General features: G+C 42.7%; 1 protein-coding gene across 17 annotated transcripts in view; it reads right to left on the bottom strand.

The window, feature by feature from the left end:
- The window catches only part of DMD (dystrophin), a 7,596,173-nt gene that overhangs the window by 479,801 nt on the left and 7,096,496 nt on the right, over window positions 1-19,876 (bottom strand). For all 17 annotated transcript variants that reach the window (XM_085622447.1, XM_085622454.1, XM_085622449.1 and 14 more), the window contains one exon: window positions 2,699-2,760. In XM_085622447.1, the coding sequence (XP_085478573.1) occupies window positions 2,699-2,760 (62 nt within the window). The remainder of the gene's footprint in view (window positions 1-2,698; window positions 2,761-19,876) is intronic.

Raw genomic sequence — 19,876 nt, 5'->3', positions numbered from 1 at the left:
TAGCATTCCATTGCCCCACCATAATGGAATGTATACTCTTTGCTAGAAGCTACAAACAGCACGGTCAATTACGGCTCTAGCATTGAGCCTAAGTGGTGGCAGCACTCTATGTCTCGTCAATACGGCCAAATCAGCAGTATTTCCAAATGCACACACCACTAAGAAAGCCTGATCCCAGCTGACCTTACGCCCCAGAGTCAAGTACCTAGCTTTAAAAGGAGACCTCAAGACTGCCATCCAGGCACTAGTCCTACCCCAGCTCAACAGTCATGGTCAGTGTCCCAAAGTCTCATCTAGAATGAATGCGGAATGACCTAGGAGAGTTCGGTCCCATTAAAGGTTGCCAAAAGTACAAGAGAAGCAAAGCCACCACTCTTATAACTCCAAACATCTCATTAAAAGTCATGCTGAAACATCTACAAGGCCTTAAACACCTATAATCTACTATATCCAGCCACCAAGGTCAAGTCCACCAGTTGAAAACACATCGTCCTGCAGCGCCACCAAACTGTACCAAGAAATGGAGGAAAGACAGGCCAAGAAGCCAGGGTTCACCTGCTTTGTGCTGATGATGGGCATCACTTATGAATCTGACAGGCTCCATCCATGCCCCACTTCATCTGTCGAAGTAACACCTCATAGTATTGTAACCACCTCGTACATGGACAACCGTGAAAATATCATTGTTATTTCCCAGCCACAGCCCAATAGTATTCCTCTTTCCTTCTTTTTATCTCATCGTTAACTCTTATTTTAATTCTTGTATAGCCCAAATCTGTCACACATGCATTCTAAGTGTACCCACGCTCCCGATCCTACCCCTTCAAACCCCTATTCTCCCCAACCTTCAATTTCTTCTTTTTAGTAGAAATCATACAAACATGTACCCCTTCATTCAAGTTACTGCAACCATTGTCTGCTTATTCTCCAGCTCATTTCTGTACCCTTATCCCCCACTCACAACCACCTTGTAAGATCATATTCTCTGCAGTGCCCTATGGCTTTGTAGCTACACTTGTACTATTCAAATCACATGCAATTCCAGTTTGATAGAGGGATTGGCAATATTAACAAAAAGGAAAAAATAGTTTACATATTACTTCTATCATACATAGGCATTAAAATCCATGGGCCACTGCGAAGCATAGAAAACAAGTTGCACTAAATATGTGCCTTTCAAAAAACTAACCAAATATGGAGACATCCACCCCCTAACATATTTTAGCAGTTTATGGCCTGTAAATTTACCATAAAAAAATCATGGGGCTGATTATGATGAGTGTCGGAAAGCCTCCGACCTCGGGTCAGAGGCTTTCCGACACTCATCATTGGTTTCAATTCCAACTGGCTGATTATGTTACAGCCGGTCGGAACTGAAACCGGCTGGTCATTCCAGGCTGCCTTGCGATGGGCTCCAGGAGCCTGTCTTCCAGTTGAAGACTGGTCCGTAATCCAAATGGAGGGAGTTTCTGCCTTCTGGATGATGATGCACGGTTTCCGGAAGGGTTTCCATTGCGGCCTTCCCAACATGAAAAACCTCTCAGAAAGCATGTTTGGGGGCCCCTAGCAGGGCCCCTTCTATTTTCAGCCTCCGGTTGGGGGCCGAGGGGACACTATAGGTGCCCCCTTGTTGTTCCCTGCACCTTGTGGCAGGCGGTGTGCAGGGATGAACACAGACTCCCTTTCCTCTATGGGAGCTTGTGTTTCGGCCAGTTTATGGCCGTAACACAAGCTCCCATATAGGAATGAGAGTATGCGACTGCACTATGTGCGGTCACATCGTAATTAGTCGGTCAGTTCAGTTTCTGCAAGCCATCGAAATAAGCCCTATTGTGTCTGAAGATCTTGTTGGGATTCCATGTGAGTACTAAGGAAAATTATAGAGCTCAATTGTTAGCATGGAAGTGCATCTTTGTGGTTTTCACTTTCCTACCATTTAATGCCCAAGCTGCTAAAGATAGCAAATGAGACCACTTTACAAAATATGCCAAGATAGCACCGTCGTGAGCATTTTTGGGCCTCAAAAGTGTTGACTATTGGAGCCACATACTGGAATAACTCCTTCCTGGCTACCCATAGTACAAACTCAGACTCACGCTTCTTTCTGGTGGACAATGTCAGGTACATTACAGATGTGCGCCAAAACAAAGGTCAGTTAGTAGAGATGAATATTGTACTTTCAAAGGAAAACTTTCTAGACCGCATTAGAATGTGGCACTTCAGCCCTCATCTCTTAGCCTAAAGCAAGTAGTTTCTGCCAAGCAGAAGCAATCTTGCATATTATGGCACACACAATATTTGTCTGGCCTGCTTTTCTTCTGCCCTTCACTTCCATTTTGTCCCTTTTGGATTAACCCACAAATATTTCCACTGAGCATGCAAAGGCTAAGAAAGTTAAGGAGCCCTAATGCAATGCATACAAAGCCCCATTCCCAATGGGGACCAATCTTAACCGTGGTCACTTTCACTATATTGTTCTGCACAATGAAGAGAATACCGAGTCAACGGGTTTGCCACTAACCAGCGGTCTCGGAGTGGTAGTTGAGGGGCCCAGAAGAGCAGCCAGGCCAGTAGTAACATACCATAAATAACAAGCAAGCAAAACAATGTAAAACTACTCAAAGCAAACATAATGGAAACAAAAAACACATTTAAAATTGGACTTCACCCCTAACCGCTCCATGTGAACTTATCTTACCTAAGGACTGGTAGAGTTCGGTCATTTTGGGATGATCCCAGCAGGTTGTTTGGTTCTCATGGCTGAAACACAAAAAGGGAAAGAGAAATTAAGGTGAGGTGCACAGGACACAGATCACTAGTAGTCAAGACATTTGGAAGCGTGGCACAAAACTTGACACAGTGTGAGATATTCCTCCTGTGATCACGCCCATTTCACCCAAAGCAATGGATAATTCCCTCACCCCTACTTTCTGGAATTATTTGTTTCTGTCTTCTCCTGCATACTCAAAGAGATGGTCTGCAAGCCAGAAAACATGCATGCGCCAGAGAAACTCATCTCCTAACTGCAAATAATAGATTTGGGAAACATCATTTAAAAGACACTAAAACATACCCACGCTGAACATTCTCTGAAGCTTCAAACACAAAGTGCTTTCATTTCACAAAAGATGCTATTTTGGGGGGATTCTGGAACGAGGCTTTAAACTCATCCTCTTCCAATGAGAGCTCAGAGTTCAATTTTTAAAGGGAGGAACGCAGCAGCATGGATGTCAGTCAAGCAAATACTTTAAAATAAGTCTTCAATTTTACAACCTCCTTTCGCCCACACATTCGTGTTTTAGTAACATTTCATCCAGACTGAAAAAGGGGTAGCATGTAAGGAAACAATAAGACAGCTGTATTCTAACGTTTAATAGCCTTTAATTATTGCCTGTGCATTTTATGCTCGAAGAGTTTCAATCTACTAATGAAAGTACCGCCACGTATTTGCAAATAAATAGCCCTCCTATCTATAGATGCAAATGTGTAAAGACTCATATGTTTTTATCCCATCGCTTTTCAATTGGCAATATAAAATCGCTGTAGAGCCCACTGCCTACAGGCTAGTACGGACTTAGGCCACTGAAAGAGTGAAGAAGATGACATAATACCACCATTGAGGCAACCAACCAATAACGTAGCAGACTTTGACACGTTTTATTTTGCAGAGGCTCAACACTGCAGGGGGCTGCATGGAGATGGTATAAGATAACGAACGATCTGTGTTGCCCATTTTGGCAGGCTCCTGCTATTGTAATGAAGAATTTGTGGCAGACAAATATTGATTGTACACCGTAAGAAAGCAGCAGTAACAATATTCTTGAACCATAAAAAGGGGTGGAAGCGAACTCTCACGCATAATCTAGTCCTCCACTGCCACATAATTTCAGGGGGCATGAAATGAGGGTACAGGTAAAGTATGAGTTTTAGATTCTTGAATGGCAATCATACGTTTTGAGTATATTAAATGTAAAGTTTTGAAATACACAAAATTCCTGGTGCACTATTGGGAAGCTACAACACTCACCATTATAGCACTACACAAACACCTAAGCTTTTTTGTTGAGTAATTGTAGCAGATGTACATTTACACATACATAATTACTTAGAAAAATAGCATTTGCACTTAAGCTATTGGGTTTTTTTTCTCCACAGAGAAAATATTTCCTCCTCCCCCGTCAAAAAACATCTTGTATACAACCCATCAATTTTGAAGATGTTTCCACCCCCTTCTGAAGTGACCGTACAAAGGCCTGCAAGCACACAGTCCTGAAATTTGCTGGTGTTCATATACATTTCATGCTATCCCTCTCCCCCCTTACCGGGAACGCCCACTGACTGCCTCCATGAAAAGGTTTACTGATGTGCAAAATGACATCATGGTGGTATGATTGTGTGTGAAAGTAAATCCATTTGCGAGTGTAAATTCAGACGCCGAGAATACCGGAGGTGAACTTCAACTCTCAAATCAAGCTTGGATGTGCACCCAATTTCAATTTAGGTACACTCACAGCTTTATGAATGGGGTGCAAAATGACAGATCATCCAATTAAATTTGATTGGGCAAGGAGAACCTGGCAGGATGCAAATGTGCTTATCATCGAACTAGCTACTTGGTTCTAGGAAGATGTACCATATGCCAATATCTCTCACTGACATGGTACTGTTTCAACCAAATGAGCACAGTAACAGATACATAATTATTAATTTTCTTTTTGATGCATGCCATACCAGAGCAAGATTGCGGGAAAGTAAGTCATGTAGAATATGGTCAGGTTGCTTGTGCGCCCAAACACAAGAGAAATTATTTAAAAACTCAATACATGGAAAACTATTGGTTACAGAGTAAAAAAAAGTCTGCAAATGTTAAAGGACGGAATCAGGAATACACACTTAACAAAAAAAATAAGATGAACAAAGATGCGTATGAAGAGGATTCTGGGTAGCCCTTCATTCTATGGTTATGTATAGCTCGTTGCTCCATTATAAAACGGGAACCATTCCAATGTTTTTTTAGTTTGTTGTTCCATCGAAAGAGGGAACAAACCACATCTAATTTGTTATTTCTTGTAGCCAAAAAGTGACAGTCCGGCCTAAACTACAAAGTCACGCCTCTCTGTGATCGATCCCAGAGTAGAGAGCCCAGTGGCAGAGTAAAAGGATCTTGAATCTGACAAAAGTGGTAGTAAGTAGCAGGAGGTAGTGTGAAAACAAACATCTCTAGGTATGATCAATGTTACGGTTAGCTATGCCTCTGCCTGCCACCATCACACATGGAGCTATAGGTGAAAAACGCAGCACTAGGACAACAAACAAGGCAAATGCATTTACTATATTTCTGCTTCTTGTCTAACATGGAAGTGGGAAAATAGATTTTGCCCTGAACACAGTTTCCTGTTTTCACGTATCCTTTATTTACCCTGATGAAAATAGCGGTGGAAATCGATTTGTCAATTTTCTTTGGCACAGGGGCTTAGTGCCTGTATACAGACCCTGACAGGCTAGACGCTGCTCTACTGTAACCAACTATGTATCGATGTATTGTTAGGTTTCATGTCGTGGCAAACAGGTTGCCTTTCAATCCAGTGGGTGAGAATTCACAAACGGTAGACCAACAGAGCCTCACAGTAGAGAACTTACTGTGCGGGTGTAGGTTGCTGTGAAAATAACACGTTGCAAGCTGAAGCATAAGACCTTTAGCTAACAGACAACAGAGACAAAATTATAAACATATGTAATGATATAAGGGATAAAGGCCCCCCTGCTGTACATTATGAGGATACTGCAAGTCACTGAGGAGTTCCATAACCAGGAACAAGTCTGATGCGGAGATCGTTTATAAGGTTATGGAACTCCGAGGTGACTTGCAATATTCTTATCATGTGTGCCAGGGGGTACTTTATCGTCAGTGGTTAATTTGCACACAAAAAAAAATGAAAAGAGGGGGTCTTTTAAGAGGAGGCAGCTTCGACCAGTCCATTTCTTCTGTAATAGTCCATTTCTTCTGTAATAGCCCATTTCTTCTGTAATACTGCCTAACACAGAACCAACAAACCCTACAAATGGTGAAGGACACGTGGCCTAACTTCCAGATCTGCTGACTTTGGAGTTGGGGAACCAGTATATTAGCATGAAAATCGGTCCATTGGTGAAAATTTGTCGCACAGACAGTTATCAATACAAAAACACTGGTGCAAAAGGTATACTTGGTAAAAAAAGATGATATTCTTCCTTGCAAAATTGCTCTGCAAAATGCACACTTACACAGACTTGTATGCGTTCGTTTTCAGCACGGAATTATGACACATAAGAAAGTAGTGTGAATAACACTGTATTGGCTGGGTGCTGTTAACAAGAACATTATCTTGCTAGGAAGAGAAAAAACTTGATAAAGGAAAAATGGGAAAGTTTGTTGAAGTGTGTAAATTGTGAACTGCACAACCCTCCTCATTATTTCTAGACTCAGCTGCGTTCATTTCGCCAGCCTACCTCCTTGCTCCTCCTTTTGTCATTTTTTCAAAGCCTTTGACACTTGTTCATACTTTATTCATTTTAATCCATTTCCTCGCCCTTTCTCTCTTATCGCTCTCCTCCTTTCACCCATCTCCAACCATCTTCACTTCATTTATCTCCTCCTATTCTTCCCCTTCCGACTTCGGAGCTGGAAACCGGGTTCGAATCTCGGCATCAGCTTGACATCCTGTGATTCTGGGCAAATCACTTAATCTCCCCGTGCCCACCAAAAATGAATGTGTTCTTAACTGGTGCTGAAACACCAGTGTTGATGATTAAGTGCCGGTGCTGAGCACCAGAAACCACTGGCTCAAAGTAAGCACTGTTTTATCGTATATAATAAATGGTCACATCAAAACCTTTCCCACAAACCACTTAAAACCTTGGCGCACAGCTCTTTGATATGAAAGAGCGAGCATGTTTGTAAACATGAAGAATAAGTACAAAATTAAACACAACAAAAACCTGTTAGATATTTGTTGCAAACAAATTTTAGAAACAGTTGAAAACAAATTAGTAAAATAGGCCACAGTAGCCTGGTGTGTGTAGAAACATGCAGAATGGTTTTAGCTTTTCTCTAAGGAGTGCACAAAGTAAACATTCTGTCTGCTTGCCCTTGTAAGCCATTGAAATAAAGCAAAAGAAAGAAAAGCAACATTCCATTTTCCTTGCTTTAAACAGCTGCTTCAGTTATGCTCCATGGCCCGACCTGCCTTTCACCTCAGCTGCTGGTTCTGGCAGCAGGCATGGGGAGGTCAGAATTCCGATGTAATAATTTAGAATAGTCAAGTTCCGAAGTCTTTTCTTCATAATCCGCGACTGAATGCATCACAAATCTCCGATTATAAAGAAATTAGCAAAGACTGCTTTTTACACAGGGATTACAGAATCCCATCTATTATAAATAAATTAGAGACATGCATTTATACAGCGACTTCAGAATCCAATGTATTATAATAGTAACTTCCATCCCTGGGCTTGCACAATAGGACACATCTGAATGATTTGAGAGATTGTAAGGTAAGTAGGGGACTACCAACTGTCTGATCTCTTCTGCCATGAGGTAGGGTGGGCCACTGAAGAAGATACAGCCGCACCACTTATCGGTTTGTTCCCATTTCCTTCATTAGATTTTCTCACATGGCAGAAACCTCTATAAACGTCTTGTCCTCCCTGCTGCCTCTCCAATAACACCCGCTCCTCTTCTCTCCAGGTGACCATATTCTCCCACCATAAGTGCAGTTTATTGTCCCTTTCGGAGGAAGTTAGTGGGCAACAGGGTACTCACTACCGACTATGCAATACGACCGAAAAGTGAAGTTAAATTATTTCGTAAACGTAGATAAGTAACGAAAATTTAAGTGAGTTGAATTATGAGCCTATGTTGTGGTCTCAATCAGGCAGATGAGACAATGATGATGAAATATCTGAGACATTTCTTAAAAAGAAATAAAACAAACACGCACCACTGCTTATATTTATGACACTCCAGCGAAAGCCTGGGCCATCTCATAACTATTTGAAGAGTAATCGTTAGTCAAGATTCATATGGACAGGCGAACAATTCTGTTAAGAACTGGCAAACCCAAAGAGAATCAGATAAAATGACGACAAAAGGTGGACAGAACAAGGGCGGGTCCTCCGTTCTAGAAGAGGAGCGTCGCCTCACTAAAATGACCCCAGAGATGGAAAAATAAAACAGCAAAGAAGTTAATTCATTGCCATTTTATTTTTTGTCACCCGGTCCTGAAAGGAGGGTCAGGATAGGGGTGGGGCTGCTTCTGAATCGCAGCAGGGAGGAGGGTGGGCTGTCTTCTACACTTGTTGCGCATGTCTCTTTGACAACATGCGCACGTTAAACCTCTCTAACCCAGCTGTCTTGACAGCTGCTTTAGATAAAGTAAAAGCCTCCAGTGCTCGTGAGCGCTGATAGAGGCCACTCCCACCAATCCTGGTGCTACTCTGACGCTGTGAGAGCAGCACAAGGATTGGTTAAGAGAGTTACATAGGAAGACGACGGATGACGCAGCAGCAACCACGGCATGTACAATTTTATTTTATTTACTTAATTGTTTCATTATAAAAACCACCCACCACCCATTGGCCACCCCTCCACTCGCCAAAGTTAGCAGCCACCACTGGGACAGAAGAGGATTGAATTAAATAGACTGAAAGGCGAGACCAACCAAAACACCTTGTACTACCGTTTTGTTTTATGCAAGGAGGGCAGTTAGTCCTCTAGTTTGTGCATAAAAAATAAAAAAAAAACACCCAAAGTATTGAGGATCAAACCATAATGCCACATGATGCTGCAAAATAAAACCTCTCTAAAAATCACTTACAACCCGCTCTTCCAGCTCTTTTAAACAGTGTTCAGCCGAAAATCTATTTATTAGAAGCAAATCTCAAACTGCAAGCAATCACACAAGGGCTTCTTTGTTTGACTGGCTCAAGCAGAAATTTAGAAGAAGATAATTTTACTTGCACCAGAAGAGAACAATTCCAAAGAACCTCAAATCATCCGAATGCAGTTAACACACTTCGAGAATTTGAAAAAAATTAAAATCTGCTTTACTTGTTAATAACAGATCCCCAGATAACCATTATATTGGAAAACCCTAATGATCCGAGCCGTTGAAAAGTAGGTGCTGTTCACAGAGCTATTAACTATTGGATGATTTATAAATACACCTTAAACTCAACGACTCAAAAACTGAGATTTTAACTTGTGAAGATAAGAAAAAATTTGATCTTTTAACAACCTACCCTGAATATGAGCACCACAGGGCCTCAAAAGAATTAAGAAACCTAGAAATGAACATGGACTTAGACAAGCCATGAAAACTAAAGTTAACCAATTACCAAAATCCACAATTCATGTCATACACACACAGTGATGCGAGTGAATGAATAGGTTTATTGTTTAGAATCACTTAAAATCCTCACAATTATTACAATCTCACCGAAATCTTTTTCAAAACTCCTGATAAACTATACTTTGCGTTTGTTACAATATTGTCTTCATCTATTTAAAACACCTGATAAAAGATACACGGTTTCATTCTAGATATTGAAATACGACTACAACATTTTTACTAATCAGGACATTACATTTCCAACATTATATTAATTAGTGCACCCCAGTGATTGTGGGTGTTTTATAGATGTAGCAGTCATTTAAAAAATCTTTTTATAACCACAGCATGAATGAGCTCCGAGTCCTTTAATATGCCTGGTGCTGACATATGGAGGTGCGTGTTCCCATATCTGTAATTACCACAAAAGATCCAGTCAACTAATTCTCTTGTCGTGGCCGGATCAAGCCAATTGTTTGTACCACCGAGCATCAACTTCAACTACGAGGTGCCGCAAAAGAATTCAAAATGTAGTGGCAAGAAAACTCCTATATATTCACCTACAACACCGTAGCTCTCCTATCTTGAGGTCTTCACTGCCTCCTTTTCCCGAAGATAGTTTTCCAGATTACTCTGCATTACCCACAAGGTAATGAATGGAAGTGTCAAATTTTCCTTCAGACTAAGCTCAAATAATAAGCTTGGAAAAGGAAACTGCATTCCAGATGTAAATATATTGACAATAACAAACTGTTGGCAGTATTCTATGCCACCAAGACAGAATTGTGTGCATCCTATCCAACAAAAATAAGCATCTAATTCTCACAACTGAAATAACTTGAAACCTAACTCCGGGATTTGTGCTTCGTTAATACACAATCTGCATCTGGCAGGATGCTTGCTTGTGATCTATAAATGTTATTTGGCTAGCACATTAATTATGAATGAGCTACACATAAATGTACCCATCTGAACCTCAGTAACTTAGCCTAAAACAACTGTGTACTATAGTCTTATAGCCCGCTACAGATAGCTCAGTCAGTTGTTAAATACCTTGAACCAGATTTATAGGCCCTAACTGTAGGTAGGGGTCGATAACAAGATAGAAGCCCTTCAACAACCAATATAACCTTTGGCATATTAGAACATTCCACCCACTAACACGGCAGGACAGGCCAGCCAGGAAAGCAGGCATTCCTACGGGTGGCTGGAGCCCTAGGAGGCTGGTTTTGACACTTTGAGGCCAGCTTTGGCCTCCAGGAGTGGTGGTGCACATTAAGTGATCCCAGTGGCAACTTGAAAGAGTTGCTCTAGTTCTAGCACACATTAGCGTGTCTGCACAAGGGGACCGAATTTATCATTTTTGCCAGGGCTGTCTTAAGCTCCCAGTCCGGCCCTGCGAAAGAATGCTACACATAAAATTTGAGAAACAGAAAACCAAACATTGGACTATTGGAGCAAGTGGACTACACCAGTCATCATAGGCCTTGGGCCAATCCATCTTCTTCATAGGAGCTCCCAACGTTCCAATGTTCTAATAAAGCTTAAACAAGCATACACATCAGCCTAGTGGGCAGAGTTATATTACTCTTATATCAAAGCTCCTTCCTCACAATTAACAGCAAGTAGATCTGTGCAGGAATAATATGACAACAAGGTCACTAGCGTCACGACAAGGACACTAGTATGCACTACAAGGTTACTAATCGCTTCAAGTACAATAATAACTCAGTGGCGTGAAATTAGCATCGATTAACGGTATTTACATAAATCTGCAGAAATGTGTATGGGAATAACATTATAAATTGCAAGACACTGAATGGAAACAGCTCGCTTAATTTTAGGCTTGACAAAATCGCTAACAAAGGGATTTCATGGAGTAGCACTTCAGTGCTTTGTCAGGGGGCGGAAGCACTAAATAAATGCCAATGAAATACAACATCATATAGCATTCATGACTAGCAAATACAACACTGCTTCTAATTGGTTATTCATTCATTCATTCAGGAATCTCTGAGCAGGGGTGAGGGAGAATTGTCAACAAAAATTTGTGAAAAAACTTACACAACTCACATGACTAGTATCGATTGTAGGACTCTGACTCTCTTTTTAAGCAGTTCCTTCAATTTTTTTATTGCAACGACAAAGCCTCACTGTGTGAACGGTTTGTCTAGGACTGTAGAAATAACTGCATTTTACCATACTTGAAGGGCAAGATGAATATTCATTTTGTTGTCAAATATTCATAAAATGCCTACAAAGTTGTGTTTGGTTTAAAAGAGATTGGTTTACCCTTGTTGGAGAAAGTAGCCACTTTAAAGAAGGGTCTACAGCCCGTAACAATGTTATACTGGAAAGCGGCAGCCTTGAATAACGGTGTTTAAAATAGTAGTAATGAACACCAACAATGTGCAAATGAATGATGGACCTGTTGGGAAGCTAATAATGTTAATACCCGACAACAGCCCCACCAAAGCACCCACATCCGGCCGGATTCTTAACCTTATCCTCCCCCGTAAGCAGCAGCCTGAATGGTCAAGCCAGCTCATTAAGAAACATAGACCAGTCCACAACCCATTCTAATAAAGCTTTGGGTCCAGCACCTCAACACCTAATCTCCAGTCTCCCTGAAAGTCTGCTCAGAAGTTTTTCTTCAGCTGGATTGGAACATGTTTTTTGAGCCAGAAATTTAAGTGGAAGTTAAGGGTTTGATATTTCTGCCAATAGGTCAAGGAGGAATTCATACTTTGAGGCTCCTTTGAAAAGGTATGACGAGAGAATAAGTGGAGTGGGTTCCACGCGTGGATTTACAGCAGATAATACAGCAAGTCATTGGCACTACATCCTTGCTGCTGTTAGAATAACATTGGCAAAGGCAATAGGTTTTCACACCAACACTAAATCTATTGGCTTTGTCAATGTTTTTTTACATGTTGCACAGCAGCATTAGCTGCTGTGCAACATGACCAAGTTAAAAAATGCTATAGCGAAGCCAGCGTAGACCATGTCATAGTGCTTTTTTTCCTTTAAGCCATGTTGCACAACAGCCCGCGCTGCTGTGCAACATGTAAAAAAACAAATAATAATAAATAAATAAAATAAGCAGTGGCAGGGTGTTTGAGGGGGTTTGTTCAATACATCAGAGAACAGGAGATGGGTGGGGTGGGGTGGGGGGGGGGGTGAAACACAATGCTGGTTGGGGGTGGAAACGTGGGTGGGATGGTGAGTTACTTTTGAACATACACTCAATAACAATGCATGTCCAAAAGTTACATAAGATGATCTGCAGGATCCTGCGGCCAGAGGAAGGACACTGGCCACAGGAAGCTATAGTTGATCCATGCTCCATGGCACCGATGAAGAGTCAAAGCCCAGGTGGAATCTAGAGGCAAAAAGGAAGCGCTGACCAATGGAAAGCATAGAAACGTGAGTGACGTGAGAGCCAAACATGGTAAGTAAAGGTAAGCAATGGACAGGCATTAAATCCCCTTCTATGTTTTTTTTTTAATTTTTTTTTTTTTTTTTTTAAGTACAATAGCTTTTGTTGACACTGCATGCACACTGTAGGCGAAACCTAAAAAATAGACCGGATCTGTCCACAATGCCCATGTCTGATCTCAGCCCAATAAATCTCCCCATCATCGCTGTACATTATGCAGGCTGACTCTTAAGTGCAAGTGAGCCCAATACTGTTTTAGCAGAGCATATAATGGCTGAGAACTGGTTATCAGGACTCAAGACCACAGCAGAAGCCAGAATCTGAGGAGGCCAAAAAACAAGAATTTTAAGAGAAACGCAGTGAAAGCACCATGGACAAAGGAGAACTGTTTAACTCAGCAAACTAATGAAATAAACATAAGAGGCTTGCCGAGGGATACTGGTCTAGCAACATGCACAATAATGTATGTGAGCACCTGATGCAATGTCGCTTTCATCTGGACGTCATTGCTTTTGAGAACATATACACTTCGTACAGAGGCATCATCTCCCTCAACAGTACAGCCTGTGCAATGAATAGGCATCCATTTTTAAAGGCCGAACACAAGCCCAGCATATGGCTTTTCGTATTAAACACGAGCTCAGCATATGGCTTTTTCACATTCAACATAACTTTGCGCATACAAAATTGTAGATTAGCTCGTTTAAATTACTTTTCTTGCCTAAAGATGTTAACCAGGAAGCATTTGCCACAAATTGTGAATTCACAGGCTACCCCCTGCTATTAGCACCACGCAAAGAAACTGATTACATGGGAAATTTGCTGCTGAAAAGATGCTCTCACGGCCCACTCCCACCTTCGGAAAACACATGCACAAATACATTTTACTTGGGCATCTTCAGATAACTTAAATGAAGAGTCTAACACAAGGACATTCATTATGCCAAACTCGCCCTACAGCAGTTCATCATTAGAGCTCAGAACCAATGAACTCGTAAACATGAAGGATTAGAGACTTGTAGATCCAAGACAGAGGAGAGTGGAATACGGGAATCGGATAGGATGCCAACTAACCCTTCTAACAAACATACCGGAGTGTCCGCTCACACAAGCGCAGCCACCTTTGTGTCAGGTGGTCTCAACTTGCACCTGGGATCATCCATTTCATTTGCAGACGGAAAGGTGATGAAGTAAGCCAGCCCCATCCTTTTATACTGAAAGAATGTAAGGTAAGCGTGTGCTCAAGCTACCATCCCTAAGTTCCAATGTGCATAGTTTGCTTGCTACTGCAAGTCAACACCATTATGCAGAAAGCCGGCCATTGCTTACGGCTCCTTTGGTACTCTCTACTCCACCGGCAGAGTCTTGTCCTTGCTCTGTGGTGTTGTTGTTGCATCTAACTATAGTAGCAGAAAATGTCTATGGTTACCTTGGAAAACCTGGTCCAGTGCAATGCTGCCACGACTAAATCTCGTCGTAAAATTCCTCCGCTTGGTTCCAAGAACAAAAGGTGCTTTATCGAGTTCAAAAGCCTGAATTGTACCTGTGCGTAACTATGTGAAGATTTTCTTCCAGTGCATTCCTCTTTTCCCTTCCTGTTCCCAGCATTGGGGTAATCCAGCATCACAACATATAGCGTAAAAACCCAAGTGTATGGGTTCAGCTACCTTCTCCTTAGACCTGGTTGTGAGGTCAACGGAAACAGCTGGGCTTGTACCACCCAGTGAGGGCCTACTACAGAGGCGTGGACTGGCGTTTTGAGTAGTAGGAGCTCCTGGCAGACACAAGAATAACTTTTTTTTTCATGTCAGGCACTGGGAAAGGCTAGGTTTGTCTGACCTATGCACAGTTATTTTGGAGGCGATTTCCAAACATAACACCTTAACTGACTTTTGCTTAGCTGCCAGGAGTGGGAGTGGAAGGAGGACTCTGAGATGCTCAGAATGCCCCTCTGTGGCCACTGACATTCAGAGAAGGAGGAGGGAGAGGCCTAAAGGACTACTCTGCCTCACACACACTCTACTGCCAGATAATCAAACACACATGGACACGCCATTACTGCTCGTCGTCGTTGTATGTATTATATTTATTGGGGACACATCGGTGCAAAAAGTTAAAAGTCAGGGATTCCCCCATTTAGATGGACCTATGGGAACTGCCACCTTGAGCGACAGTGTAAATGACAGTCACGCATGCGAGCGCCGGGTAAGACATTACCCTCGTGTTTGTTTCTCTCGAAGGACCACATTTCTTTGATTACAAGATCTATTTTTTAAGCATCGTGATGGGAGCGTCATACTGAAGGGAGGTCACCAGACCCAAGGACAGGTTGTTCAACATTATCAATGATGCAAACGATACACTCCTGTCACCAGAGTTCAGCATGAATCTGGCATTTACAAGCAGGTCTCTTGTGGCCGACTGTGCCAACTGCTCTGGTTCAGGCGGAGCTACACTTGATTTCTTTAGGGGGGAATATAGTTTATGGGTCTAGTTTAGCAACAACTCGCGGTCATATATTGCTATATAATGCTACAGATGGAACAAGCAGTATTCTCAGTTGACATTATAGGCGAAATGCTCTGAGGCCCTCAACACAATTGAACTCCAATGTTTCTGTGGTTTCTTTATGCTCTAGAATCGCAACGCAAGGGGACTCCCTTCAGAAAACCAAGGTACACACACCTTACTCCCAATGTACAGGAGCAGCTCTGCCATTCTGCTCAGCCTCCATTCAAGTATTCCTGGTGTGAGTAGGCTCATAAAACAAGCATTAGTAATGCATCGGTTTTGCCTATGTAATGAATAAAGAGCTGTTTTCAACAATAATTGTCCGGGAGAAGGAAAGAGCTCTCTGACAGATAATACAGAACTAGAGAGGATGTGGTGCAGTGGTCAGAGCTGGTGCCACCGTTCGAGTCTCGGCAGCGCCGCTCAACATCCTGTGATTCTATGCAAATCACTTAAATCTCTTTGGGTCATAAATTGTTATATAGATATGCTGCAATAGTGAAAGGCCAAACTTTATGAAAATATAGTTCCACCAAAGTGGATGTTAACAGTATTTCAGCGGCAGGAAACTGATAGGAGAAGCAAATGAGGAAAAAGCATTGGTAAATACCGGAAAATATGCTACAGCCAATAGAAATGGAGTAAAGGTAAGTGGCACGCACAGGAACCAATGAGAAGCCAGGATGTAAGTCCCTTTTAGGTTTATATTAAAAACAACAGATTTCTCAAGCACAGCGCAAGCGCTGTGTAGGTGAAACCTTAACAGCTAAAAGTACAATATATAGAGCTGCTTGAAAAAACAAGCATGGCACGAATGAGAAAGGCTATTCTTTAACTATACTGCTGTCTATCCTGAGTTCTCAGATCTCTGAGTACTATATGAGGAAAAGTGAATATGTATGGATCGCAAAAAAGGTGCACAAACAGAAGCTGAGCACTAGTGCGTAGGTACAGATTATGAAAAGGAGCCTGGCACGTATTATTGTAGCAAAAAAATGAACCTAATGCATAAACATGATTACATGAAATCGTATTTGAAAGAGACAAATGTGCAAAAGGGACAGAGTACTATCTCCTGCAAAGGTGTACTGCCACCATCCCTGCATTGTGCCCCCATACTAAAGAGTGAAGTCCTAAGCATCGCGAGGAAGCGTGGTGCAAACGCGCACTGCACGCATTTGTTGGCAGAGCATCTCCTACAAGAATACCGCACAGAGGATGCATCGAACAATACTCAATAGCAGATGCTAAGAAAAGCCCAGAGTGACTCATTAGACGATGGTTCAAGCAGTCACGTCGAACATTATACAGCATTATACAGACTCAGCTGGTAAGAGGAGTAGACGGGCATTGGGAGCCGCTTAGAGAAGGACCTCAGGGAAGTGGAAGCCCTCTCGGTGTCCAGAGGGAGATAGTCTGTGCAACGTGTTTTGGGTCAGATGATAGACGTGTTTCAACTCATTAGTCAACTGGGGCCGGATTCACAATGTTACCTGATCATGAGGCCTTCTGACGGCAATCCAAGAGCAATAATCTGCACTTCCGGTCACCGAATGGCGCATATCTCGCGGGATAGAGCCAGGGACTTCATACAACTGACGCCAGAGTTCAAGGGCAGACAGGGTTCCACATTCAAGAGGCATTCATCACGCTGCAGGTTTCTTTCAGTCAGGGTTACCTTGGACATTACGGACATACTAAACTATTCCAGTGCGCTGCTTCCCCTACTGGTTGTGCCCTCTCAATGGTTCCAGCTCGAGCGACCGCCGAACTGTGCCTTCGCACCTCAATGGATTCCCACCCCTAAGTCACTTTCATCGCTTGAACATTCTCAGCAGAGAACTGCTCGACAGGAGAGCGATGAATGAAACCTGTGTCCTTTTAATCAAAGGCGATTACTGTGTAACGATGTTTGCATCATAAAAGCATTAAAAGTAGCCCAGGTTGCAAGATCCCACCTGCTGCCTCGCAGTAACCACAAAATGACAAGGAGATCATTAATTCAGCTTTATCTTCTCAGTTGGAAAGCCAAACAGGCGCTCAAAATAATACACCGGAACTCCCCCAGGCAAGCACGGAGACAGATACGCCTACAGACATTGCAAAGTTTTTTTTTTTTTATTTCTTTTCTCATTATTGCCCGGCTCATTTTATATTTTAAGCAATATTACAGATCATATGACTGTATTAAAATGCATTAACTGTTAAGCCTTATCTAGATTTCCTGCATGTATATTGCTGTTGGAAGTATAGCAGACGTGAATTTGGATGACGCTGAATTTTTATAATAGCAGCCATTAAACAAAATATTGCTTTTATTGCAATTTGGAATTCGGTGAATCTGTCCCCAGATCGTTGCCTGTCCGTATTAATTTTAGTGGGAGCGGCTGTCCTCAGTAGTAACAGCTGCCACAGTGAAGGTGGGTTTCGATTTTTTTAACGGCTAGGGCGCTCGACCTCGGACCTGGGGAACTGGGTTCGAGTCTCGGTAATGACGCTAAACATCCTGTGATTCTGGGCAAATCACTTAATCTCCCCGTGCCTAATCAAAATACAAAAAGAAATGAATGTGTGTCCTCATGTAACGTAACTGGTGCTATGTAAAGCGCTCTGATACCCGATTGGATTTGGGTCAAGTTCGCGCTATATAAGACTCTCCAAAAAATATATATATATATACCTCTCAGACTGAGCCCTTTAGGGAAGCCACCATAAAGACACACGAACACAAATATTAGGTTTAGAGTGTGATTTTTATAGGGTGCTCTGCTGTTGCACTTAGTCACAAATTCCAGAAACATGGAGGAGGAAGTCAAGGGGATGCCCCTTGATGATAAAGAGTGCAGCCATTTAACAGAGACTGAAAGAGATTGCTGGGGCTGGCAACATTCATGACTGTGAAAGCATAAAATACCAATAAATGTAGAGGACTGTATAAAATAAAAATACAAATTCTCCCAGGTTCCTTTGGCGCTAAACCCCTTCGCACTCCATCTGAGGCCTGGAGTTTTATGATAGGCCGGAAGCCAGGCATTTACAGCCTTTTCTACCTGCCCACTTGAACTTGTATGATCCCGCCACAAAGAGGGGCACGTTTACAGGTTAGCCTTTCAGAAGCACAAATACTCTGCCTCCTGTAAAAGTCCCCTTTATTCGGTAACCACCAGAGAGATGTTTTACGATCTCCGCGCTAAGAGCTCTCCAGCCAGGGCTTTGTGTTCAGATGGCTCTATTTTAGTCCAAAACGAGGTCACAGACATCGAGGGCTGGCAGTCACCCTACTCGACGCACGAAAGGCGCCTGTCACCCTGGAGTTCACTGTCGATCTGCTGAAAAAAAGGATGGAGAGAACATGTCTGCAAGCAAGACTCGCAGAGGCCGTGCACTGCTCGCAGACCCTTCGCTGTCCCCTCCTCGTCGATGGACCACTTCAGAGCACACCACAAAACATCCGCAGAGATGTTCTCAAATGTAAAATGAGATTCATGGCCGTAATGCAGTTCTGCTTCCATTCTGTATGGTTCAAAGGGCTGGATAGCCATATCAGACACAGGTCGAAGGGGGTCCTGCGCGTACTGTGCACAATGTAAATGTAAATTTGATACTTGTATAGCGCACTACTCACCCGCAAGGGTCTCAAGGCGCTTGTACGAATACCGCTGTGGAACCCATCCTGGCTTTCCCTGTGAGGCGTCCACTCCTGGGCACCCCCAAGGTGGAGGCCAGGCATCCTTAGCGTTGTGGGGGCCGTTGTGGAGATTAAGCAAGCTATGGCCCAGAGTTGCAGAGTGGGACTTCATGATTGGAATAGGCACCGAGGCGAGAATTATCAGGTCTGTGGAATTTTTGAGCCCAAGACCCGCCGAGGCGGGGAATTGAACCCTGGTGCCGGGCTAGACCTCTGCATCAGGGTCTGCCGCTCTAATCATTGAGCCACACTTCTCACAATGTTCGCATAAACACCACACAAGTAAATACAGACTAGCATAAGAAAAGCCAGCTTTTCGGTGGAGTGAGCAGTGAAAGGCACTGCACATTAAATAACCACCCACAAAGTACTAACTTTTGGGGTATTCACAGACACACAGGGGTACATTTTTCCACACTTAAACCGCCCACCAAATGTACACCCAAATGGCTCAGGGGTAAGCGGTGAATAAACTGTTGGAAAGTCCAGCAATCTGTACAGATTCAATAGGATTTGTGTAGGAAGTCAGTATCATTTGCAGTCAACATAATCATATAACAGAATAAACTACAGTAACGAATATGAAGCGGATCACAACCCTACTCACGGATAGGGTATGCAAGTGTGGAAATAAGACAGCATGTGCAATGTCTCCATACGAAGCCGGGGATGCACGCAAGTGTGTAAATAAGACCGCATGTGCAATGTCTCCATACGAAGCCGGGGATGCACGCAAGTGTGGAAATAAGACAGCATGTGCAATGTCTCCATACGAAGCCGGGGATGCACTCAAACACCCAAGCAGTATTAAAGGACGCACATGACTAAGTGTGCACTACACATGGTGCACTTCACATATGGGCCTCCCTG

The sequence above is a fragment of the Triturus cristatus genome, chromosome 8 (assembly GCF_964204655.1).
Source record: "Triturus cristatus chromosome 8, aTriCri1.1, whole genome shotgun sequence".
In the NCBI taxonomy this organism is placed as follows: domain Eukaryota; kingdom Metazoa; phylum Chordata; class Amphibia; order Caudata; family Salamandridae; genus Triturus; species Triturus cristatus.
The sequence above is the reverse complement of the archived record's forward strand: the minus strand, read 5'-3'. Positions and strand labels throughout refer to the sequence as shown.